Consider the following 26025-nt stretch of genomic DNA (forward strand, 5'->3'; position numbering starts at 1 on the left):
ATCTCCTTGAACACCTTTTACCACTGGAGGCCTCTGATATCCCTCCAGTTAACTTTTATTCCCGGGATGTAGAGATTTGTTCCTCCTGGCCGCAGTTTAGCCCTCTTTTCGGCCCAGTGAACGTAGGAATCTCCTACCACCCAAACTTCAACCCCTGTAAGAGACAACACATGTTAATTAAGCAAGTCGGGTCTTATGTATCTGGCGAAGCATGCGGACTTCCAACGACCCATTCTCTGAACTTCGGCCTCTGACACTCCTGCCCTAGCTGCCTCTGTGGCAGCCCCTATCCGGAACGACTTATTACGGCGTATGTTTTAATCATTTTTAGTGGGCAAGCTGGGCCCTCTGTAGAGTTAACCAGGACCCATGTGCCCCTACCGGTGGGATCGCATTTGGATTTTCTAACCCTGCTGCGCAGGGCGTCACTGCATATAACTATGTCCTCATTAATTAGGCCTCCTTCCGACGCGTTTTTTGACCGCGGTAGCAATTCGCTAATACGCAGTGCTCCGAAAAAGACGGTCGCAAAAGCTGCCGATATGAGGGCCGCCTCATATTGCGAAGAGCAGACCGACGGGGATATCGCGATCAGGTCCTGCAATAGTTTCAGAGAAATGGGGCGGCGACATTCTTGGCTTGGCTGAAGCCTTTTCCAACCTTTTATGGCTTGTCTTATGCAGAAGGATTTAGTTACGTCTACCCATCCCAATAATTGAAAGAAAAATGCTAGCCCCGATAGTTTACGTTGTGCCGAGGTGCCCGATGCCCCGCCTTCCCTCATCCGTAATAGGAAATCAGTTGTCACTGCGCTTCGCCTGCCAATTGGAAAATAACAGTGGGTTAATGATATTATCATCTACTTCCGCCACCACAGTGGCTCTACACCAAATATTGTTTTCTAGGCAAATCAGCGCTAGCCGGCGCAAGAGGGCGAGTATGGGCAGGGATGAAGAAGACATGTGATTCAAACTCTTCGCCGTTTTCGTATTTTTTGTTTGGAAACGAATGTTCGTGTTTCTCAACTGAACAGCCCATATCTCCAGCGCTGCTACTACCCCAAACACTTCACATAGGGCCGGGTCTTGCCCCCATTTTGTTGTCGTCCATCTCTCTGGCCAACCTGATTTGCACCAAACACTTCACATAGGGCCGGGTCTTGCCCCCATTTTGTTGTCGTCCATCTCTCTGGCCAACCTGATTTGCACCATTGGTTTTTATAAATTGACAGTGGCACACCGAATTTGAGTGCAATAGATTTGAATTTTTCTAGTAGCTCGGAGCAGAGTTTAGAGTTTTTGGGGCCGACGAATAGGAAATCGTCGAGGTAGTGAATTAGGGATTTACTGCCCGTTTCGTACCGAACTACCCAATCTAGGAATGTGCTGAATAGCTCAAAATAGTGACATGAGATGGAACATCCCATCGGGAGGCACATGTCGAAGTAATATAGCTGTTCCACTTTGCAGCCCAGAAGGTGGAAACATTCGGGATGCACGGGTAGTAAGCGGAATGCCGATTCAATGTCGGATTTGGCTAGCAGGGCGCCGGGTCCGGCTGCCCGGACTAATTCTACCGCTTTATCGAAAGACGCGTATGAGACGGAAGCTTCTTCCGGGGAAATTGCGTCGTTAACCGAATCGCCCTTTGGGTGAAATAAATGATTAATTAAGCGGTATTTACCAGGTTCCTCTTTTGGTATGATGCCTAGCGGTGATATTTTAATGTTTTTGAAGGGGAGCGCCTTGAAGGGGCCAGCTATTCTACCCAACTCGACCTCCTTTTCAATTTTTTGTCTAAGTATTTCGGGGAAATCGCGAGCCGATTTTAGGTTATCGATAGGGTTGGCGTTCTTGTTAGCCTAAAGGGAATAAAAAACCCATCGGAGAATCCCGCTTGCAGCTGCTGAGCTGCTTCCTTATTGGGCTAAAGCTTTAGCCAGGGGGCCATCGCGGCTACGCTCACTGGGGTTCTGCCGCGTAGGCGCTTTGTAAGGCTGACGAGTGCACCTTGACGCTGGGTGACCCCCCCCGCAAGCGGAGCAATCATGTCTGAATTTGCATAATGCGTGGAAACGACAGTTTCCCTCGTTGAACAGCCAGCAGGCCCCGGGTTTTCGCACGACCACTGAGTTTTGACCTGCGGCTGTGGAGTAATTAGTGGTCGAGACCGAAAAGGGGGGCTGCTTTTGGGACAGCATCAAACGCAACCACACGTCCGTTGCGTTAACTCCCCAGCCTAGATCGGGCTGTAGGGCCAGACGCCTGCGGAACTCCTCGTCATACCGCCGCCAGGCTGAACCGCCGTGCGACTTGTATGAACTATATATCATGTCCTGATATATAAACAATTCGGAGCAGCGTTCCGGATGTTTCTGGCCCATAATACAGCCCAATACTGCGAAGGCCTGGAGCCAATTATTCATGGTTAATGCAATTATCGATCTCCCCCTATCGAAACCCGTCTCGTTAGGTTTATCCACCGTTTGTTGGTCTGCTGATAACAGCGACCATATGTCAATATAATCGTTACTCCAGATTTTCTCTCTAGTTTCCTGATCTATATGGGCGCCTAGCGGGCTGATCCCGCAGAAGAAGGCGTCTTTGTGTAGATTTGCTGACTGTGGCGTTGTATTATTCGCCACTTTTCCGCTTGAGTGTGACAGTTGTAAGATTAGTTCCTTAACCGCTGAAGTCAGCTCCCTTTCTTGTAACATTTCCTTTCCACCCTTGGAACACTCACCGCTGTGTGACTCTGGACGAGTGTACTCCGATCCTGGCGGAACCCCCGCAGATGTTGACGGGGGGATGTCGCAGGACGGGGAAACTCTGGCTCCCGCTACAGCGAGGGACTGGCCGATGTGCTGGCCAATGGTCTGAGCATCGTGCGTTGGAGCCCGGTTACAACCACATCGTGGCGGATTACTGGCTCTGTCTTCAGCGACTGCGTGGTTGTTGTGGCTGGAAGCCGCGGGGGATTGTTCTCCCCGGCTGAAAGCCCTAGCGGGTCCCCGTGATTTAGAGGATCTGACCCGTGCGCGATGACTCCTATCCGTGCTCAGCGATACATCGGACCCCTCGGATGTTGCTGATGACAGCCATCCTGAGGCCCGGGATCTGCGGCGGCTCCCATGGGAGCTGCGTCTCCGTCTGTGACGGGAGGGGCGTTTAGAGGGGTAGCGCGAATGGTGCCGGGAGTCATCAGAGAAAGAATGGGAGGACGTTCGGCGTCTACACCTGCGTCCGCCGTTACTTAGCGGTGTAACGTGGGGGATTCTAACATTGTTACTAGGGGGATTACCGTCAGTGTACGGTCCCGCAGTGCTACTGAAAAGGGGGGGAGTTAGGGGGTAACTGTATTCAGCCCCATTGCTGGGATTTGGCGGGGCGGTTAACGGAAAATATTTATTAGGGATTTGGTCAGTGGGGGGAGGTGTAAATGTGTCTGTGTTTGGTGCGTTTAATGATGTTACGCAGTGATTCCCGCTGTACAGCTGTTGAGCGCACTGATCGGTCCTATTGGACCGAACCTCGCGCTCCTCAGCTGACCTGTCACATATACGGCCTGACCCCTGATACCCCCGTGCAGGCATCAGTGCTGCGTCTGCCGGGGGTAAGCTGGAGGTCAGGCCTGGTGGGAAAACCGCGCGCTGAACGGTCTGGTTTGACCGATCAGCGCGCTCTGGGGGCCATGCAGGGTTAGTGCCGGCCTCCAGGTTACCCTCTGCGGGCGGCATATATGTGCCCGCAGGGAAGGTAACGGAGGACCGGCCAGCGCTGTTCTCAGCGCTGAAATGCGGGGACAGGAAGTTGGTGGGGGGGACAGGAAGTTGGTGAGCGGGGCTACCTCTGACCGCCGGACTGAGCCCGACGAGGGAGCCGGAAGACGCCGGCAGCTGCGAGGCGGCATGGCCGCCCCCTCCCCAACCTGGAGCCGCTCCGGGGCGCGGGGCAAGCGGGCAGACCGCCTGCCCCCCCGCGCAGCTGAGAGATCCGCCGGAGCAGCCAGGGAAGGGGGCGATGCCTCGCGCCGCCCAGCGCCGCCCGCCTGCTCGCCGCCAGCCACCGGAGCCACGGGGAGAGGAGGCGACGCTGCGCGCCGCTCGGCGCAGCCCGGTGCCCCGTCGGCCAGGGGGGCCACTATGCTTTTGCGGCGTGTGCGGCGCCCGGCCCTTCCCCGCCGCTTCCGAGAGGCCTGTCCAACCTCGGCGGCTGGGAGACCCCCGGACCGCTGCGCGGACGATAGGGGCATCACCGCTTCCCGCTCCGGACCGTGGGGAGGCCGCACAGGACGCCCCCCAGCTAGCGAGCAGGCCGAAGGTGAGGCGACCATAAGGGGCCCCGGGGGCGTGAGGGTGGACGAAACTGACCCGACCAGACCAGATGAGGGGGGTGTGAGCAGGGGGTCGGGAGAGGGCACAGAAAGCTGAGCCCTGATGTCGGCGACAATGGCCTGAAGCCAGTTCTCACCTTTCTGTGCCGCTCTCCTCTGCAAGGCCTCAACCAGGGGGTCCGACATCACTACTACAGGGACAAACAATGCTTCCAGGTGTCCGCCGGGAGGAAAAGAGAAAGTTCCCGGCCGGACGCCTGGATTTAACCCCTGTAGGAGTGGCCGCAGGACCCCTCCCCTCTAGTGACCACTGGCCGGCCGGGGGTCTTCCAATTAGTGCATCACTAAGGGGGAGTGATGCCAGGGGGGGATCTGGCACTGACAACCTTTCTGTGCTGCTCTATCTAGGTGCTCCCCAGTCAGAGACGCGCACCTTATACAGTACCGCGTCTGCCAAGATTCACGCTCAGTAGTGGGATTCTTGTGTCAAAACAATTTGACATTTCCACTGTTTGCACAGCACCAAAAACAAAACCATGAACACAAAAATCCCTAGCTTTGTCCAGGTGATAACTAAACAAAAAAGACCCTGGCTACTCGCACATGGCTGAGATAGTCCCAGGTCATTCAAACAAAACAGCTATTGTCCATAGCAATCGCTGATACTTGAAGTTTGGTGCACACGGCCCTCTACACACTCCCTTCAGAGAGACTGGTTTGTCTCTCCCCAGCTCCACCTCAACCCACACTGCTCAGCTCCCCAGCTGACAGAGAGAGCAAGGTGAACACATGTCCTGGTTCTCAGTCAAAGCTAGCCAGGTACATCTAATTAAGATTTACAGCGCTAGGATTTAACCCAGTCCTACCTGGCTCTCATACACACTATATATGCTATATATTTAGCACTGAGGACAACAAATACCTCTGTAGTCTAGGAAGCTGCTACCTTTGACTCATGCTGTTAACTGTCACTGTATTTATAGCGTTGGTATATCAGGCACATGTAAAAACACTTCAGGTGGGAACAGGAGTAGAAGAGTTGAGTCAAATTTTGATACAGTGTTAAAAAGTAATTTCATAAACCTATCTAAAACATCTGGAAAAGTCATATTGACATCAAAATGAAAAAACTAACTAAGCCACAAAAGACAATTTGAAAAAAAAGTGAATTGTTTGATGAATTCAAAATTCAAATCAAAAAGTGAAAAATTGGTAGATATTCATGCAAAGAAAACTTGGCGGAAATGCGTTGATGAATCAAACCCGTAGTGTTTGGAGCCTGGTGCGCACCCAAGGTTCTCCGCATTGCTTTCCCACCTGTCGGCAGAAGTTTGATAAGTTGATACTTGTCACCAGTCAGGACACAATTCCAGCTTTCACATTCAGGCCATATTCACAAATCTCCAATACATGGACTGGCCACAGGTTTCCTGGCATGAACTTGACAGCCTCATAGGTGCCTTTAAGTTGCTGCGTTTCGATCAGGAGGTTTGCAGCCAGTTCATAAATCATAGACCGTGGCACATGAATGTGTGAATACATTGAATATTGGCCATTTCTATAAATAAGTAAAAGCTTGTGTGCAGACTAAATGCGAATCCGGGCACAAACTCCCTCTGGCTCTTCACACAGGTGCTGTTATTAATACGTTGAGAGATTTGCCAGAAAATATGCTTTTAATCAGAGAAATCATTTTTTGCTTTCAAAGGATTCTACATGATTCTTCTCCAAAGCTCTAGCAAATAGACTATTGCACGTACTCAGAGATGCACACGTATTATCATTTTCATGCTACATTTTCTATATACCTCCTTGATATGAAAAACGTGATTCCTCACATAAACTTCACATTTAGTTTGAGTACATGGACAGTTGTTCAGCTTAGTTGCAATTCCAGCAGGGATAGCTGCTTACTTTATACATTTCTCATCAGCAATAAACAATTTGCATTTCTAGTTAACTACACATCATACAGAAAAAAAATGCACCTCACTTTTATCATGACTAACAAATAAAGTTACACTCTGAAATGCTATAGCATGTAAACATGAAATTGGAATTGCATTACTGCTCTAGAAAATAGGTAAAACTAAGATAGTTAGTGCAAAAAAATGTCCTATCCATGTATGCCCAGTAGCCACGACAAGGTGATCTTCTTTGCTGGGGACCTTACCTAATGTATTTCCTCTCCTGGGATGAAATCCTACAATTAAATGGGTAGGTAGGATTCTGTGGTGATTAAAACCGCCATAGGCTGGTGGGTGGAGTGCTCAGACAGAACGCCTATGTATACAAATATTAAAGACTGATGGTCACTTACAAACAGAATAATAATAAATAATAATAATTTTTATTTATATATCGCCAACATATTCCGCAGCACTGTACAATTAAGCGGGTACATGTACAGACAATAAATTCAATACAAGTTAAGACAATTTAAACAGTGACATTAGGAGTGAGGTCCCTGCTGGCAAGCTTACAATCTACAAGGAAATGGGGGGACGCAATAGGTGAAAAGTCCTTGTTATTTCAGGTCTGGCAATTATAACAAATAGGGATTTTCACATAAAGCTGCATGGTCCGGTCATCAGCCCGTGTGTTTACTGCACTGCACCTGCGCACTGCAGTATTTTGATCTGCCCTCAACAGGGCAGACAAAGTACGCCTGCGCCAGAGCCCCGGCAGGAAGACAAGAAGAGGACGTCATCGCATGAAGATGGGAGGTGCCGGACCCGAACCGCGATGCGCATCGGACCCAAAACGAACCGGGACTGCCCCTGAGTGAATATAATATAACCGGTTTTTCTTATCTTTCAGGTTACATCGGGGCCTTATCTACAGCATTACAGAATGCTGTCGATAAGTCCCTGATGCCGGTGGCCTTAGCACATATACGACTTTTGGGGTGACAGATTCCCTTTAAGTGCAATAGTCAAGTATCAAGTGCAGTTATCGTGTGCATGGAGGGTGTGGAGACAGATGAATAGTTGGATGCAGATTCAGAATAATATGTGGAAGGAGGGAAAAGGGCAAAGTTAGTTTACTGAGTAGTTGATGTGGTAGGCTTGTTTGAAGAGATGGGTTTTCAAAGCGCGCTTGAATAGGTCAGGGCTAGGTATCAGTCTGATCGTCTGGGGAAGTGCATTCTAGAGAGCTGGCGCAACACGAGAGAAGTCTTGGAGACAGAGGTGCGGGGTTCGGAATATGGGGGATGTTAGTCTTAGGTCATTTGTAGGAAGGAGGGCACGTGTAGGGCGATAGAGATGAGATATAGGAATAGGAATGTGATATATGAATAGGTGTGAACAGGTGCATACAAAGATTAGGAACAAATAAAGTTACACTCTAACGCTATAACATGCAAACATTAAATATATGAAATTGGAACGCTATTAGGCTACTTTCACACTAGCGTCGGGAACAACCCGTCGCTGTGCGTCGGGCCGACGTTCCCGACGCTAGCGTGGTCTCCGCCGCACAACGGGGGCAGCGGATGCATTTTTCCAACGCATCCGCTGCCCCATTGTGAGGTGCGGGGAGGTGGGGGCGGAGTTCCGGCGGAGTTCCGGCCGCGCATGCGCGGTCGGAAAAAGCGGACCGTCGTGAGCAAAAAACGTTACATGTAGCGTTTTTTGCTCCCGACGGTCCGCCACTGCACGACGCATTCGTCGCACGACGGGTGCGACGTGTGGCAATCCGTCACAATGCGTCGCTTCATGTTAATCAATGGCGAAAAAACGCATCCTGCAAACACTTTTGCAGGATGCGTTTTTTCGGCAAAACGACGCATTGTGACGGAATGCAGTTAACGCTAGTGTGAAAGTAGCCTAACATGCAAACATTAAATATATTAAATTCGAACTGCATTACTGGTCTAGAAAATAGAAAAAACAAAGATACTTGGTGCATAAATTGGCCAATCCATGTATGCCCAGCAGCCACGACAAGGCGATCTTTGTTTCTTTCCTATTTTCTAGAGCATTAATGCAATTCCAATTTCATATATTTCATGTTTACATGCTATAGCATTACAGAGAGCAACTTTGTTAGTTGTATTTGGAGATGGCTACTCTCAGTATGCACCTGTTCACACCTGTTCTGTTTGGAAGCAACGCCCAGTATTTTGATATTTTGATATTCGTTCATATTTATCATGAGGCTACTTACATTGAACATGCACTTTTCATTTCAACAGCAATTACGGTAGTTGCCAAGATCAAAAATATTTTATAACAGATCGGTATTGGTACTGGATTTGATTTTAAAGCACATTTTTAATATCGCATTCTCTCCTTCACACAAAAAGTTAAATAAGTGAATTCTAAATAAGCAGGCGTCCCATAACCACTGAGCAGTAAATGGCTTAAGCACAATAGCAATAGGTTAGTCTATTTACATCAATCTTTCACCCAGGTTGTAAATATAACATAAATCACACCCAAACAATTCACATTCCCCAGAAGCCAAAAGGTTTAACACTCTTCTTCCACAGGGATAGTTAACCTGAATCTGCTGACCAGAACCCAAGTCTCAAATATACCCATGAAGTTGGGGAGTTTGGAAAGTGAGCGTATTGGCTGATCCAAAAAAATCACAGTACAAGCTAGGATCCTGATAGTTGGATGACGAATTTCAACCTAAGGATATTTGCACACCATGACTTTTTCAGATGGATTCTGCCTGGAAAAGCACTTAAGAGGTGCTAAAAAGAAAGACCATAATGCATAGCAACAAAAAATGGCATGCTGTTAATATGTTCAGTATTTTTTTAAGCTTCGTTTAATCGCTTCAGGCTTTGAAAACTATGAGGTGGCTAAAAGATATCACCTGCCCATTCTTCTGGTGGCTTACTGCTGGTAGACTCCAAGAAGCTTATATCAAAATGTCCCCACAAGAAAGATAACACAGAAAAAATGTAAAAAAAAAACAGAGAAAAACTATGGAAAAACGCTAGACAAAGACAATTCAGGACAAAAGATGATGGCATATACATGCTATGCATCAGAACAATGGTAACCCATTTACGACCTTGGACGCAGGACAGCATAAAAAAAATATATTTCTGAATTCCCCATAATGAGGCAAATGGAGGCACTGTGGATGGCGTCTGACCTGTGATCTGATGGTGTCTGAATTTTTAGGCATGCATAAAAGTGCAGTCAGCCACAGTTTTGTGCACTTCTGAAAAGAAGGACAATGCTCAACAGAGACCAGACGGAGTCCAGAGTAACTCTGTTGCCTCATTTATAGCGAGTGCCTACCTCGGGGGGTTTCATCGGAATCAAGTGACTCTGAGATTTAGATGGAAACTGCAAAAGTAAGTGGTCAGCGTAGAGCACCAGATAAATGTGATCCCAAACGTTATCATAACGTAAACTGTTCCTAACAAAATCTTCAAATTAATTTACAAAAAAAAACAAGTTCCCAATCAGATCCGTCATCCGTCAATGGAAATATAGGGGTTTCCACATTTCTGGTATCAAAAACGCTCTGGAAAAGCGCTATGGCTCCTCACCCCCCAAAAGAAATCTAACAAATTCTGCGTTTCCAAATCCAAATGCCCCCTCTATTCTGAGCACTACAGTGTGCCTAAACTGCAGGTAGCGTCCACATGTTTAGCATTTCTGTATCGATGAGATTTCGCCAAATTTACAGGTGCATGTCTCCAAAAGCACGATCTGAGCACAATATACTGGTCACTGCAACGTACTGGTCACTACAGCGGCAGTTTGGAATTTTCACTCAGCAATATCTACTGCTGCCTGTTTCTGGAAAACATCCATGGAGTAAAAATTGTCACTACACCTGTAGATAAATTCCCAAAGGGTTATAATTTTTAAACTGCGGTAACATAATGGGGAATCTGCTCTTCTAGCACTTGGGGGCTCTGTATCTGGAGTCCGCAAACTATTCTAGGAAAATCTTTGCTCCGGGAGGCAAATAGTGCTCTGTCCATCCCTCCCAAGTCTTGCCATGTGGATAAGCAGTACTGTACAGCCATATATAGGGAATTTCTACATTCAGCAGAAATTGTGGGACAAATTTTGATGCCATTTTTACCCGTTAAAAATGTAATTATTTTTTTCTTCACTGCCAAATTGTGTAAAATTCTGTGACACACCTGTGGTGTAAATATGATCACTGCACCCCTAGATTAATTCATTCAGAGGTGTAGTTTGTAAAATGGTGTCTCTTATGGGAGAATTCTGCTATTCTGGCACTTTAGGGTCTCTGCCAATGTGATATGGCACCCTCAAATCAGTCCAGCAAAATATGAACTCCATTATGGCACTTCTTCCCTTCTGAGCTTTGCACTGTGCCTTAAAAGTAGTTTTTCACCACATATGGGGTATCAGTGTACACAGGAGAAATTCCAAAACAAATTTTGCATTCCATTTTCTCAGATTTCCCTTGTGAAAATAAAAACAAAATTGGGGCTAAAAACATTTTTGAGGGAAAAATGTGTTTTTTTTATTTTCACAGCTCAGCATTGTAAACTTCTGTGAAGCACCTGGGGGTTTAAGGTACTCATCACACATCTAGATACATTTCTTGAGGGGTCTAGTATCCAAAATAGGTCACTTATGGGGGGGTCCACTGTTTAAGCACATCAGGTGCTCTCCAAACGTAATATGACACCTGCAGACCATTCCATCAAAATCTGCATTCCAAAAACGTCACTCCTCCCTTTCTGAGCCCTGCTGTGTGCCCAAACAGTAGTTTTTCACCACATATGCAGTATCTGCGCACTTAGCAGAAATTGTACAACAAATTTGGGGGTCCAATTTCTCCTGTTACCCTTGTGAAAATGCAAAATGTGGGGATAACAATGTTTTTTTGTGGGAAAAATTAGATTTTTTGATTTTCAAGGCCCAATGATATAAACGTCTGTGAAGCACCTGTTGGTTCAATGTGCTCATCACCCTTGAAGGGGTCTATCTAACAAAATGGTGTTACTTGTGGGGGTTTTCCACTGTTTAGGCACATGAGGGGCTTTCCAAACATGACATGGTGTCCACTAATTATTCAAGCAAATTTTAAATTCAAAAGGTCAAATGGCGCTCCTTCCCTTCCGAGCCCTGCCATGCACCCCAACAGTGGTTTTCCCCCACATATTGGTTATCAACATGCTCAGTAGAAATTGCACAGCAAATATTAGGGTCCATTTTTTCCTGTTACTCTTGTAAAAATAAAAAAAAATTGGGTCTAAAGTAAAATTTTTGTGGAAAAAAATAAAAGTTAAATGTTCATTCTGTCTTTCTACATTCTAATAATTCCTGTGAGGCACCTGAAGGCTTAATAATATACTTCTTGGATGTGGCTTTGAGCACCTTGAAGGGTGCAGTTTTTAGAATGGTGTCACTTTTTTAGTATTTTCAGTCATATAGGCCACTCAAAGTCACTTCAAATGTGATGTGGTCCTTAAAAAAAGGTTTTGTAAATTTGCTTGAAAAAAAAAAAAAGAGAAATTGCTGGTCAACTTTTAACCATTTTAACTTCCTAATAAAAAATATATATATTTTTTTCAAAAATTGTAATGAAGTAAAGTAACGGTGTGAAAAGTTATTAACTATTTTGTGTTACATAACTTTCTGATTTAAGGGTATAAACATTAAAATTTTTAAAATTGCAAAATTAACATTTTTCCAAATTTTTGCTTTTTTTCCAAATAAACGCAAGTCATATCGAAGAAATTTTACCACTATCACGAAGTACAATATGTCACGAAAAACATTCTTGGAATCAGCGGAATCCGTAGAAACATTCCAGAGTTATTACCTCAAAGTGACACTGGTCAGAATTGTAAAATTTGGCCTGGTCATGCCGATGCAAACAGCTTTGGTGGGAAAAGGAGTTAATGAATGCGTGAATTCCAACATTGAGGTAAACGTTAAAAATGTAAAGTACTTTAACATTTTTTAAACAGAAAATGAAAATGCCATCGAATCACACCAAGATGTTCCCAAATATGGATGGTGTCCATCACTAAATGTTCATTTTTAATCTGCCAAACCAGGCCTCATCTGAACAGGGAAATGATGTAGGAATGATGGGTGGATAAGGGTGTCAAGCCCTAAAGGGGGCCACATCCTCTAATACGCATTACAAAAAAAGAAAAAAGGGCTTGCACACCTTTATTGTTAAATTAATGCACAGGTGTGTAAATGTTCTATGTGGCCAATATAAAAAAAATATACAAACACAATGTGTCAGAAGACTGCACTTAGCACTTAATAATACATGAACTCCACTATTGCTGTAAATGTCAAAACTGTAAGGTACTTCGTGTTTTTAATCAGAGAGCACAAAAGACATTCAACCATATCAAGGTACATCTAAATATGGATTATCCCTGTCACTTGTATACTTGCTCATTCATTTAATACTAAAGGTGTGGGGGCCCTATTTTGTATTTTTTTTATTATTATTATATATTGGGGGATGTGACTCGCTTCAGGGTTCAGTACCCTTAACAACCCATTTTTCCCAGCCATGGTTTTAATTGTGAGCTACGTCTATTTTTTCTTTCCAGTTCACCATTAAGAGGAGGACTAGTTTGGCACATGAAGAGGTAGGCCATAAGTGGTTTTCAAGTTCCCCTTTTCCTCAGTTCGAAATGTAATTGAAAAATGGCAGTTAATAGGAACAGTAAGGCTGTGTGCACACGTTGCGTTTTTTTTGCGTTTTTTTCGGTACAAAAACACGATAAAAACGCATTAAAAATGCATACATATGCATCCTATCATATAGAATGCATTCTGCAATTTTTGTGCACATGATGCGTTTTTTCCGCGAAAAAAATGCATTGCGGTAAAAAAACGCAGCATGTTCATTAATTTTGCATTTTTTTCCTGTTTTTCCTGTTATATAATGGATTGGGAAAGCTCCGGAAAAAAAAAAGGAAAAAAAACGCGAAAAAAGCGGTAAAAACGCAAAAAAAACGCATGCGGTTTTCTTGCAGAAAATGTCTGGTTTTCTTCAGGAATTTTCAAGAAATTCTTACGTGTGCACATACAATAAGGTCAAGATAAGGTCTGGAAGCCCAAGCAAATTTCAGTGACAGCTGCTTGTAGGATTTCTAGAGAGGCAACTGACAACCCCCGCTTGACTCCAAAAGACCTTCAGAAAGATTTAGCAGATTCTGGTTTTGTGGTACATTGTTCTACTGTTCAGACACCTACACATATATGGCCTTTATAGAAAAGTCATCAGAAGACATACTTTTTGTCAGAAGTATGCAAAAGATCATATAAACCTGCCTGATGCATTTTGGATCCTAAGGGATCTCCTCCCAGACCTGGATTAAAGCATTAGTGAACTCTTGGACAGTTTGTGGTGCAACGTGGCGTTGATGTACTGAACGATATAGTCAAGCAAATAAGGCAGCACACTGCAGCGCTGAAACATGCAAACATGAAAATTGAACTGCATTACTGCACTAGAAATATGAAAAATGAGACTTCTTAGACTAGCATTCTCACTCTCTGTGGAGGGGTAATGGACCTGCTGCAATTAAAACACCTGTGGCTAGGAGGCGGAGTGCTCGGTCAGAAGGCTAAATAATACATTTGAAAAAACTGACGTCACATCCAAACATAGACTGAGTGTGAACAGGTGCTGAAACTAGAGTCACCAACTCTTATATAGTCAAGCAAATAAGGCAGCACACTGCAGCGCTGAAACATGCAAACATGAAAATTGAACTGCATTACTGCACTAGAAATATGAAAAATGAGAGTGTTTAGCACATAAAAATGGCCAATTTTATGTGCACCCGGTAGCCACTCCACGGCACCTCTCATACACCAGGTCCTACGCTTTCCTTTCCTCGCTGAGAATAAACATCTCCATCTGAATGGGTACCTATGAAAACCTCTTCTTAGACTAGCATTCTCACTCTCTGTGGAGGGGTAATGGACCTGCTGCAATTAAAACACCTGTGGCTAGGAGGCGGAGTGCTCGGTCAGAAGGCTAAATTCAGGTGTACCGAATGAGACATGATGTCCCAGATGTGCTCGACTGGATTCCAGGGAATGGGCAAGCCAGTGCATAGTAATAATGCCTTCAACATGCAGGAACTACTGACACACTTCAGCCACATGGGGCCTATCATCAGAATGAACCCAAGGCCCACTGCCCCTTCATATGGTCTCACAAAGGGTCTGGGGCTCTAATGCCAGTACCAAATGTACTGTACTAAGGTAATCAGAGTACCTCTGGCTAGCACACGAAGGGCTTTACGGCCCTCTAAAGAAATGCTTCCCCATACCATTTACAGACCCACTGCAAACCGGTCAAGTTGGCGGATGTTTTATTGGACTGTTCTATTTAATAAAAAACATTTGAGTGAAACAGTTGGCGGATGTTGCAGGCAGCAGAACGTGATCCACAGCATCTCCAGACGTAGCTCACAAAGTATTGCCTTCTATTGTAAAAATGACATTCTTCCATGAAAGTCAGCCATAGGCTAATCTTTATAGGACAAAGGTGGCAGCCATGGGGGTTTTCAGCATGCCCCATCTGCCATGACAACTTCCTGCAATTCCGTCACAGGGGGTTGATGGGACCTGATGTATTTCCACATCGGTGTTTGCGCTATTTAAATGTTGCTGTCAAAGATTGATAACGGCATTTAAATAGTATCAACAGTCCAGCCTCTACTGTTGTATGAAGATGTTGGCTATGTAAAACAGTTGGTATTTCCCTGGATGGTGCTGGCTCAGCTCCTGAGCCTTCTGCATACATAGCAACCTGATATGTTACATACTATTACATCACATGTAGGGAAGGGTTACACAATATTCTTTCTCTGCATAATATTGTTACACATGAGTGAGATTATATTAAGCCTGTTTCGTACAGTCAGCTTTCAGTTGGTCTTAACCTGGAGATTGCCATCTATGAGTAAGTCCAATATGATTGTAACATCCTGCCTTCTAAGCTGAGAAAGGCAGCAGAGATCGAAATATCAATTACCATATACTGCACCCTCTTACAGATCCCAAAAAAGGGTTCAGTGAAAATGGGCACAAAGGTTTGTGTGTGTCTCAGTGACAGAGTGGTGGAATTTATCACTGTAGCTTTCTACTTTAAAGTCACAAATTATGGCACATAGCATAATCAAGCAACATTACAACTCTTTTACTACTTCCTTTTCTAAGAAGAGGGCGGAGATTATAGGAAATATACTGTAATTTATGCCAGAAATTGGTGTAAATTATAGTGGAAACTATAGATTGGCTGCCGTATTAGCAAGAGATGTACCTAACTTATTAAGTGGTGTGTGCCTTTTAAAGCATTAGGCACATTTAAAGCATTAGGCACATCTAACTCCAATGTGTTTTTTTTTTTTATTCTTTTTAAGATTGGCGTTCAAAAAATAAAAACAAAGTTTTAAAAATTCTCACCAATGACTAAGCACTGGCATTTATAAAAACATCCAGAAACCACTTTCAGAAATGATGATTCACATTCTGCTATGAAATTCACATAAACTGCTTCAAACACACTTTCACCAAGCTGATTTGAATGGTAACTCTTTATTCCATCTGGAGAGAGAGGTAACACATCATTCAGGCTATTATACTAATAAACTAAAAGTGCCAAAATTTGGGGCCCGATTCACTTTGCATTTTTGCCAGCTATTTTGGCATGAAAACTTCTCCATTAGTAACTTTTTGATTTGCGACAAATTAATCAAGCAATATGAACCTTTATTAATGCCGTACGGATGGAGCGATTTTTTGTTTTCATTTTTTCTTCCCCGTATTCCAAGAGCCCAAACTTTTTCTTTTTATTATTATTCCACCAAAATAGTCATATGATGGCTAGTTTTTTTTGCAGCATCTGTTTACTTTTGAATGACACTATTATTTTTACTATATAATGTACTGTAAAATAGGTAATAATTCAAAATGCTGTAAAATTGCTTAAAAATAAAAAACTCAATTTCCGTCAAGGGTTTTTGTTCTTATGTCATTCACTGTGCAGTAAAAATTACATGGAAAGAGGAGGAGGAGTAGAAGTAGTAGTAAAAAAAAAAATCCTAAATGTATAAAAAAAATTTATGCCACCATTTTCCGAGACCTTTAACAATTTTATTTTTCGGTCAATGGAGCTTTGTGAAGTTTTGTTTTTGGCGTTGGGAGATGAAGGTTTTTATTACATAATTTTAGGGAAACTACAACATTTTATATTCTTTTTGCATTTTTTACTCCTTTCTAGCATCAAATCTGCAATTCTGGCATTTATTATTCTCTCTCTTTACAGCTTTTACAAATTGGGTGAATTATATTTTTTAAAGGACTGGACTTTTGTGGTAGCAGAGGTATCAAATGTTTTTTTTATTTCTTTAATCTTTATTACTGTTGCGGGAAAAATAGAAGCTACTTTAACTTAAAAAAAATATTTTTTTTTAACCTTTTTATTATATTTCAATATCCCCAGGGGATTCGAAGCGGAGTTTGGCCACAGTATTGCTGTATGTAGTATAAATCAAGGTATCCTATGATAGCCATAGAATTTACAGGCAATGCAGGAGATTCAACGGGCAGTTGGAAAAGCGCATCCCCAGGGTAGCATGCTGTAAAAGCCACGGTTGTTGGTGGCAGATGATGGCTGAATGACAGCAGGCTCAACTCCTAAGCCTGCTCCATTCTACTGCTCCTGATGAGCGTTCTGCATGCAAGGCCCGCTTCATTAAAGGATCAAAGATGACATTTAGTAAGATTTCTGATTTGTATGTCAATGTGGCTTTTCCAGATTTTCCAACTGTTTCCTGAAACACGATTAGTTGAACAAGGTTTGACACGATTGTACTTCAGGGCTCCCCCACCCTGAAGAGAGTTCATGAATGCCAGATAATTTTTGGGCTATTTTCTGAATGTGAAACTTTTGCATTAGTAAGCTGCAGAAATGGGTCAAAACAAAAAGAGCATTTTTGATATTGGCCGAAATTCTTGAAGCATGTATGCCATTTTGAAGTGTTTGGCACAAGAACAGGCAATGAATAGTATAAGACAAGAAAAGTGACTGTAAAAAAACAAGAAAAATACAAATGATGAATCAGAACCTTAGTTTATTTTTTTTATTTTTTTTCCGTTTTGTGGATTTTTTAGACAGGAAATCCTAAGAGGCAGAGCTTCCTTAAAGTTGTGGTGACATGTCATGTGCCAGCTGCAGCCAATGAGTGGGACCGCCCTTAGGCTGCAGATCATCAATATTCCATCAGGGTGGTCGTCCGCTCTCATGAAATAGTAAAGGGTGCAGTTAAAAAGAGGCTGCTCATTAGCTGCAGCCGACACAAGTCACATCACTCTCCAGAACAGCAGTCCAGATATTCCTGGAATGACGTCACTGTAGTAGGTGAGTATATGCTCCTTTCATTTTATAAGAGGTCCTGAAAATGATTAAACCAGAGTTGTCCATTAGTGATCAACCCTTTAATGATGAACCACTTGGCTTGCCTGTTAGGACCTAGGCAGATTACAACTCCTAATAAAAACAGGCAAGTTATCCCCTGCCCAAGCTCAAGATTCACTCAATTTACTGTCTATATGACTTCTGGAAATAGCCGAGCATTGCACTCGGCTGTCCCATAGGCAATGAATGGAGAGGAGGCCGCACAAGGCTGCAGAGCTCTGTTCTCAAAGTTCTAATCTCGAAATTGATGGGACCCATGGTTGGACCCCCAGCAATCAGTAATTTATCCCCTTTCTACTAATACTAATATTTTATGGAAATTTCTAGATGTTCTGGCTTAAATAATGCTCAAATCTCCTTACAGTTACATTTTAAATGGAACCTGTCATATTGAAAATAGTATCCGATCGACTAGAAATAAGTTATAGAACAGGAAGAAATTGATATACATTTTTGTGAGAACATTTTAAAGGAAAACTTGCATTTTATTCATTCATTCATTTATTCATATGGTGTTTGTATGTATGAGTCCAGTGGGTGGCCCTATTCAGTGATCGACAGACTTCCCTGTATGACTGTGCAGGTAGCCTAAACTATCAATCAATAATAGGACCACTCACTGGACTATTAGCCATACAAACACCAGGCATTTCAAAGAATAAAATAATTTATACAGAATCTTTTCTAGAAAATTTGCATATCATTCTGCTGACAACTACCATAAGTTTCAGACAAAACAAGTCAATTCAGAATCGTAAAAGCCACAAAATGAAAAGTTTAAACAATCCAGGCTGATGACTGTTTGCAGATTGAGTTATAAAAGCAGTTCTGATTAAATCCAGCTTTCACTAGAGACCCAAGAAATTTCCAGAGTAGGCATGCAATAAAACATCTTAATAATTCTTCCCATGTCTGTGCAGCAGAGACATCTGTAAAAATCATGCCATGCAAAGCAGAGTTTGACTTTTCAAACTTCAGCTGAAATCAATTCTTAAAGACAACAATTTGATGATTGCCTAGGACAATTAGCTAGCAAGAAATGTTATCATTACAAAAGAAATACAAAACTTACTCTCCTATACTGCTCCTTATGGTTCAACTTAGGTACTCTAAAAATGTCTAATGTGTCCCAGAGACATCAAACTTTGTAATTAACGGAGTTGTCAGGTGAAAATATCCGATGCATAGATGATAACGTATAGATTGGTTGGGGTCAGACCGCTGGGACACGCACAAATCAGCAAAATGAGGCACTAGTCTAACCAAGAATGAATCAGCGGTGCATCTACCCAAACGCTGCTCCAACCATTCTCCATAGCCCAGCCAGGGCATTGCCACATACAGAGTATGTTTTTTTGCATTGGTGTACCACACGGCCAATCCCTGATTGAAGGCTGGCTGTTTCATTTGGTATTGCACTTGTGCAGTTGCCATTTTACTTGGGTCTGCTGCACCATGGTAGTACAATTGTATTGAGGCCCATTTAGACAGGTAAGCATCTCTGCCTGTTTTTGTTTTTTGCTGTGCTCGGCAGTCCCATACGGCATGAATGGAGCGGCGACTGAACATAAACACTGCTGCTCCATTCTTGGGCCAGGTTCACATAAGCGCATTTAAAAAAAAAAAATAATAATATATATATATATATATATATATATATATATATATATATATATATACATATACATATATATATATATATATATATATATATATATATATATATATATACATATATATATACATATACATATACATACAGTGCCTAAAAGTAGTATTCAACCCCCTGCAGATTTAGCAGGTTTAACAAGATGCAAATAAGTTAGAGCCTTCAAACTTCAAACAAGAGCAGGATTTATTAACAGATGCATAAATCTTACAAACCAAAAAGTTTTGTTGCTCAGTTAAATTTTTATAAATTTTAAACATAAAAGTGTGGGTCAATAATTATTCAAACCCTAGGTTTAATATTTTGTGGAATAACCTTTGTTTGCAATTACAGCTAATAATCGTCTTTTATAAGCCCTGATCAGGCCGGCACAGGTCTCTGGAGTTATCTTGGCCCACTCCTCCATGCAGATCTTCTCCAAGTTATCTAGGTTCTTTGGGTGTCTCATGTGGACTTTAATCTTGAGCTCCTTCCACAAGTTTTCAATTGGGTTAAGGTCAGGAGACTGACTAGGCCACTGCAACACCTTGATTTTTTGCCTCTTGAACCAGGCCTTGGTTTTCTTGGCTGTGTGCTTTGGGTCGTTGTCTTGTTGGAAGATGAAATGACGACCCATCTTAAGATCCTTGATGGAGGAGCGGAGGTTCTTGGCCAAAATCTCCAGGTAGGCCGTGCTATCCATCTTCCCATGGATGCGGACCAGATGGCCAGGCCCCTTGGCTGAGAAACAGCCCCACAGCATGATGCTGCCACCACCATGCTTGACTGTAGGGATGGTATTCTTGGGGTCGTATGCAGTGCCATCCAGTCTCCAAACGTCATGTGTGTGGTTGGCACCAAAGATCTCGATCTTGGTCTCATCAGACCAGAGAACCTTGAACCAGTCAGTCTCAGAGTCCTCCAAGTGATCATGAGCAAACTGTAGACGAGCCTTGACATGACGCTTTGAAAGTAAAGGTACCTTACGGGCTCGTCTGGAACGGAGACCATTGCGGTGGAGTACGTTACTTATGGTATTGACTGAAACCAATGTCCCCACTGCCATGAGATCTTCCCGGAGCTCCTTCCTTGTTGTCCTTGGGTTAGCCTTGACTCTTCGGACAAGCCTGGCCTCGGCACGGGAGGAAACTTTCAAAGGCTGTCCAGGCCGTGGAAGGCTAACAGTAGTTCCATAAGCCTTCCACTTCCGGATGATGCTCCCAACAGTGGAGACAGGTAGGCCCAACTCCTTTGAAAGGGTTTTGTACCCCTTGCCAGCTTTGTGACCCTCCACGATCTTGTCTCTGATGGCCTTGGAATGCTCCTTTGTCTTTCCCATGTTGACCATGTATGAGTGCTGTTCACAAGTTTGGGGAGGGTCTTAAATAGTCAGAAAAGGCTGGAAAAAGAGATAATTAATCCAAACATGTGAAGCTCATTGTTCTTTGTGCCTGAACTACTTCTTAATACTTTAGGGGAACCAAACATAATTCTGGTGGGTTGAGGGGTTGAATAATAAATGACCCTGTGAAAAGACTTTTCACAATTTAAAAAAAACAAAACAAAGAAATAACATTCCTTTTTGCTGCAGTGCATTTCACACTTCCAGGCCGATCTACAGTCCAAATGTCACAATGCCAAGTTAATTCCAAATGTGTAAACCTGCTAAATCTGCAGGGGGTTGAATACTACTTGTAGGCACTGTATATATATATATATATATATATATATATATATATATATATATATATATATATATATATATATATATATATATATATATATATATATATATATATATAATCAAGAAATTCATCCAGAAAAGTGGGATGATTTTTTTTCTCACTTGCCATCCTTGTGCAATCCGTATGCAATCCGTTTTTTTTTGCACAGCAGCAATTAATCATTTACAGGACCATTTACACTTTCCTATGTTACAGAATTGCAATGCATCAGTAAAAATTGGGTGCTCTACTGGGGCAACCGATTTTTTTTTCATGCGCCTATAGACTTGAATGGGTGAGTCTCATCCAATTTATAGAAGAAACTGCTCCATGCTGAGATTTTTTTTTCACACGCAGAGTCGGTCAGTAATAAACGCTCTGGTCTTGTTCTAATTTAAATGTTTTTTACTTTTGGTCCAGCAAGTGTTAATGTCAGTATCCTTACTGTCAGCTGCTTTCTGGCCGGTCAGCTGATGTTGGGTGGTGCCCACCCCCTTCATCCTTTAAATAATCACATGACTCATCAGCTCACTGTCGGTATTAGGCCGGGGTCACACTTGCGAGTACAATGCGAGAAACTCCTGTGAGTCTCTCGCATCAATACCCAGCACTGCCGCCGACCTTCAGGAGCAGAGGGTTCAGTTGCATAGAAAGACATGCAGCTGCACGCTCCGGTCCCTAGTGCCAGCGGCAGTGCCGGGTATTGATGCGAGAGACTCGCACGAGTTTCTCGCATTGTACTCGCAAGTGTGATTCCGGTCGGTAGAGTTATTCTATGAAGACCATCCTGAAGTGAGGAGCTAGCTTGTATTGGTGGCGTTTCTGCTGTTGTCCGAGTTCAGGATTCTGGTGCTGTATTATTTGCTGCTTTAGTGCCTGAAGCTAAGTTTTTTGTTCCTTTTTCTTTGTCCCGCTTAAGTCACTTGCCCTGTGTTTTTACCACTTGCAGTGGTGAGGCTAGCGCCCTTGACAGCCAGGGCACTAGCCAGGGTATACTGAGGTGACGATAAGGGACTAGGCACATGAAAACGGTGGTGGGAAGGACCCACATAGAGCGTTAGGGGAGTTTAAGGACCAGCACAGGTTGGAGTCAGGAGGTGTCTCATCCCTTGCTCCCTACTTTTAGGACCTTCCTCTCCTCTTACCTTCTAGTCGTTGTTGTATGCGGTGGCATCCATCGGACTTACCCACCCGAGTCCGAGCGTGACATGAACATTGGCTCAAGGGCTGTCCATTTCTTTCATGGACAGCACTCAGAACAAGCACCTAAAAAGATAAAAATGTGCCGTTCTGCTGATTGGCATGGGTCACAGTGGTCATACCCCACCGCTCCATTAGAAAGTCCCGTATTCTAAGGATGGGTGATAATTTATCCTGACTGGACAACCCCTTTAAGGAAAGTGAATGTTTTAGTGTTTTGCCTACATATTTAAAATGGAACGCCACCCTTTTAGTTAGCTGAAAGAAACACAGGTATTTATAGTAAATGTGTAAGGCTAGAGTCACACAAGCGTATAACATCAGATGCAAGATGCTCATGACCCTTAACTTCAGCTTTACTGCGTGCAGGACCTGTTTGTCAGTGCTCTGATCCTCTCACATGAGAGAATTAGAGCACAGGTGCAGAGGAGACGAATGATGTAATTTCTCCATTGCCACTCTCAGCGTATATCGGACTGCACTGGGATGAAATCTGAGTGCAGTCCAATGTTTCACACCAACCCATAGATTTGTAAGGGTGCAAGTGAGCCGAGTCTCGCAGCATGCTGCAATTTATTTTCTCATGCCGAATCGGCATGAGGAAACATTTGCTGATCCTCACTGCCCCGTAGTATAATTGGTCTGTAGCATAACTGGTCCAAGTGTTATGAGAGAACATATCAGATAGCACTCAGGCGGGTTATACGCCTGTGTAACCATAGGCCTTAAATTTACATTTTGTCAAGAAAAGGAATGATTATCTAAACACGTGTTTGCGGTCACCTGCAGTGTAAGCTAGAATCCTATTGTTCTACACCAAGCAAGGGATGAGTATGTAAACCGGTACTATGGTCACGACACTGAACACAAAACACAGACATTGCCAATATCATGAATTGGGGTGGGGGCTTGGACACACCCACCTTTCTCTGTGGAATGTGTTGTGTGGAAAAGCGTTAAGGGTCTCTCGCTGCAGGAAGGCGGCTTCGAGTCAGTGCTCCTTTTACGAGACAAATGCAGCTGGGAGTTTGTCTGAGGCATCTCCGGCACGGTGGAAAACATCTATAAATAAAGTAAGATTCAAGAGGTCAGCCAGTTAGAAAACAGAGGGGAAACTGCAGAAAAATATGTTGCAGCATACGGCTAACAGGCGAATAGAATTATATAAATGAAATGACTAAACCATGAAATAGAGTGTCACTTTGCTACATAAAACAATCTCACAATGCAGGCAACAGTGGAGACAATGCAGGCCTCATTTCGGTTCTTGCAGCCATGTCCAGGGACAAATAGAGTTCAGAGTCCTCTTTCTCTGAAGAGGCAATTTGCATATTAAATTCCCCAGAGGAGCATTGCATGGCGAATAAGCCTCCATACCTTGACAAGCCAGACCTAGTATGTCACTCTCCATAAGGAGAAACGTTGCCCCTTAGACCCCAGTCCAGAGCTTCTCACCTAGCCAAATCAGTTCTCATGCTTCGCACTGACGAGGGCCAACAGCCCGAAACACTGTGTCTGCGAACTGAGATACTGATTTGGCTTTAATCCTAAGTCATATTGCACGACTCGTTAAAGAGTTGATTGTGACTTGTAGGATCGCTACTTCCAACAGGTGGCGCTATGGAGTTTATGTCCTCTTTTTCTCAGAAGAGGCAATTTGCATATTATATTTCCCAGAGGAGCATTGCACCGCGAATAAGCCTCCTTACCTTGACAAGCCAGAGATGGTATGTCACTCTCCATAAGGAGAAACATTACCCCTTAGACCCCAGTCCAGAGCCTCTCACCTAACCAAATTAGTTCTCATGCGTGGCATTGACGAGGGCCAACAGCCTGAAACACCGTGTCTGCGAATTGAGATACTGATTTGGCTTTTATCCTAAGTCATATTGCACGACTCGTTAAAGGGTTGATTGTGAGTGGTAGGATCTCTACTTCCAATAGGTGGCGCTATAGAGTTCAAGTCTTCTTTTTCTCTGAAGAGGCAATTTGCACAGGGACGAATAGGAACACAATTACAGTGGTGATATACAAAGAGTCCAGAACAAATATTGGCCATACACATTAAAGGGAACTCAATATCAAAGCAGTGCAATGTCGACAGAGACCTGATTCTAGCAATATGCCACACATTAGTTTTCATAAAATCACTATCAGGACATCACTAAAAGGACTAGTAAACCTGCTGCTATGTAGTCCTCTATACTCATAAGCGGTATAACCCCACCCCCTCCACTGATTGGCAGCTTTCTGACTATGCACAGGGACATCCCTGCCCAGTGAATGTACAACTTGGAGTGTATGACCATGCTCCTTTAATGATAACACCCATCCCTGCCCAGTGAATGTGCACCTGAGGATCAGACATATGGCAAAGCATAATGGTGCCACGCACAGCGGAAAGCACTGCCTTCTGCGAGGTTCCAGGAGGCTTCTGTTGCCTCCACGGATTTGAAAACTGTTTTGTGATTCTGGGAGGTTAATCTCTCTCTCTTTTTTTTTTTTTTTTACAAAGTCTTCAAAATGTTCTAGGTGAGATGACAGGGATACAAAAATAAATACAGTCCCTAATGTTGTTCAAACCATAGTAACATCAACAGCTCCGATTGTTCCCAATTATCAGTATTGCAAACGGCAGTTTAGTTGTGAGCGCAATAGTGTCTACACATATGGACACGGTTGAATGAGTACCTTCATAGCTAATATAATGTGATTATGCCAGGCACAAATAAAAAAATAAAATAAAAGCCTGCATAATATAGGCCTATGGGGTAAACTAGGACAGACACCCACTCCTGGTGAACTATTACAGAACCACATACCATTCCAGGATACAAGGCCTCTGTGGAGAGGAGAAGAATTACACTGCTAGATGCCCCCTACGGTGTTGAGGGCCATGCTGACTTGGACCTCACTTCAATGACCCCAATGTAGCAGCATGGATCGTTTCTATAGTAGGTAATTACTTTACAGGAATTATTGACTCAACCACCCTAAGGATTATTTTATGCGTGAAGATCAATTTGTATAAATGACAGCCAGTTGGCTTTATAAAGAATTTTACGATTAAAAAGACAAATTGCTTTTCAGATCGCTTGTAATTTCTACTGTTTTCATTGCAAATGACTAGAAATTCCAATTTACCGCAGAGCATATAACAGACAAATAATTATTAGGTCATTGTAAGAGATTCAATCAACGCCAAACAAGTAAATTTCTCACTGATAATTCAATTGCTACATGTTTACCCTGGCCAATAGCTGGAATCCTTTCCTCAATGGATTTTTTACCCAATAATGGTCTTGTGAAAAGGCCCAAAATTTATCTTCAAATTTATCTTCAACTCCCCACATTGTCACTGGCCTTTGTTGTCAGATTGCCAGGATAAACGTAAAATGAATACAAGTTATAGTGGGCAAAATATAAAATAAAAACATGTGCAAAAGACCATACACATACACTCGGTATAGAAAAGCAATTAATGTCTCCCAATATATAGCAGTAACCATACATTTTTATTCACTTTGCCCTACATCTGCAATAAGATGTATTCTCGAGTTCAGTGGAATAAAGTAGAATAAGGACAGATGAGCCCATGCAGGATGGAAATTGATTGGCAATGAAGTCACAGAATAAGTATGCCTAATGTGAGAGCTTCCAGTGTGCAGCACAGCCTGAACGCAATACTTCCCTGAT

The 26025-nt window shown here is 43.2% G+C and overlaps 1 protein-coding gene across 2 annotated transcripts in view; it reads right to left on the bottom strand.

The window, feature by feature from the left end:
• The window catches only part of ARHGAP26 (Rho GTPase activating protein 26), a 588303-nt gene that overhangs the window by 207025 nt on the left and 355253 nt on the right, over positions 1–26025 (bottom strand). For both annotated transcript variants that reach the window (XM_077265841.1, XM_077265842.1), the window contains exon 19: positions 23253–23391. In XM_077265841.1, the coding sequence (XP_077121956.1) occupies positions 23253–23391 (139 nt within the window). The remainder of the gene's footprint in view (positions 1–23252; positions 23392–26025) is intronic.

This window comes from Ranitomeya variabilis, chromosome 5 (genome assembly GCF_051348905.1).
Source record: "Ranitomeya variabilis isolate aRanVar5 chromosome 5, aRanVar5.hap1, whole genome shotgun sequence".
Classification (NCBI taxonomy): domain Eukaryota; kingdom Metazoa; phylum Chordata; class Amphibia; order Anura; family Dendrobatidae; genus Ranitomeya; species Ranitomeya variabilis.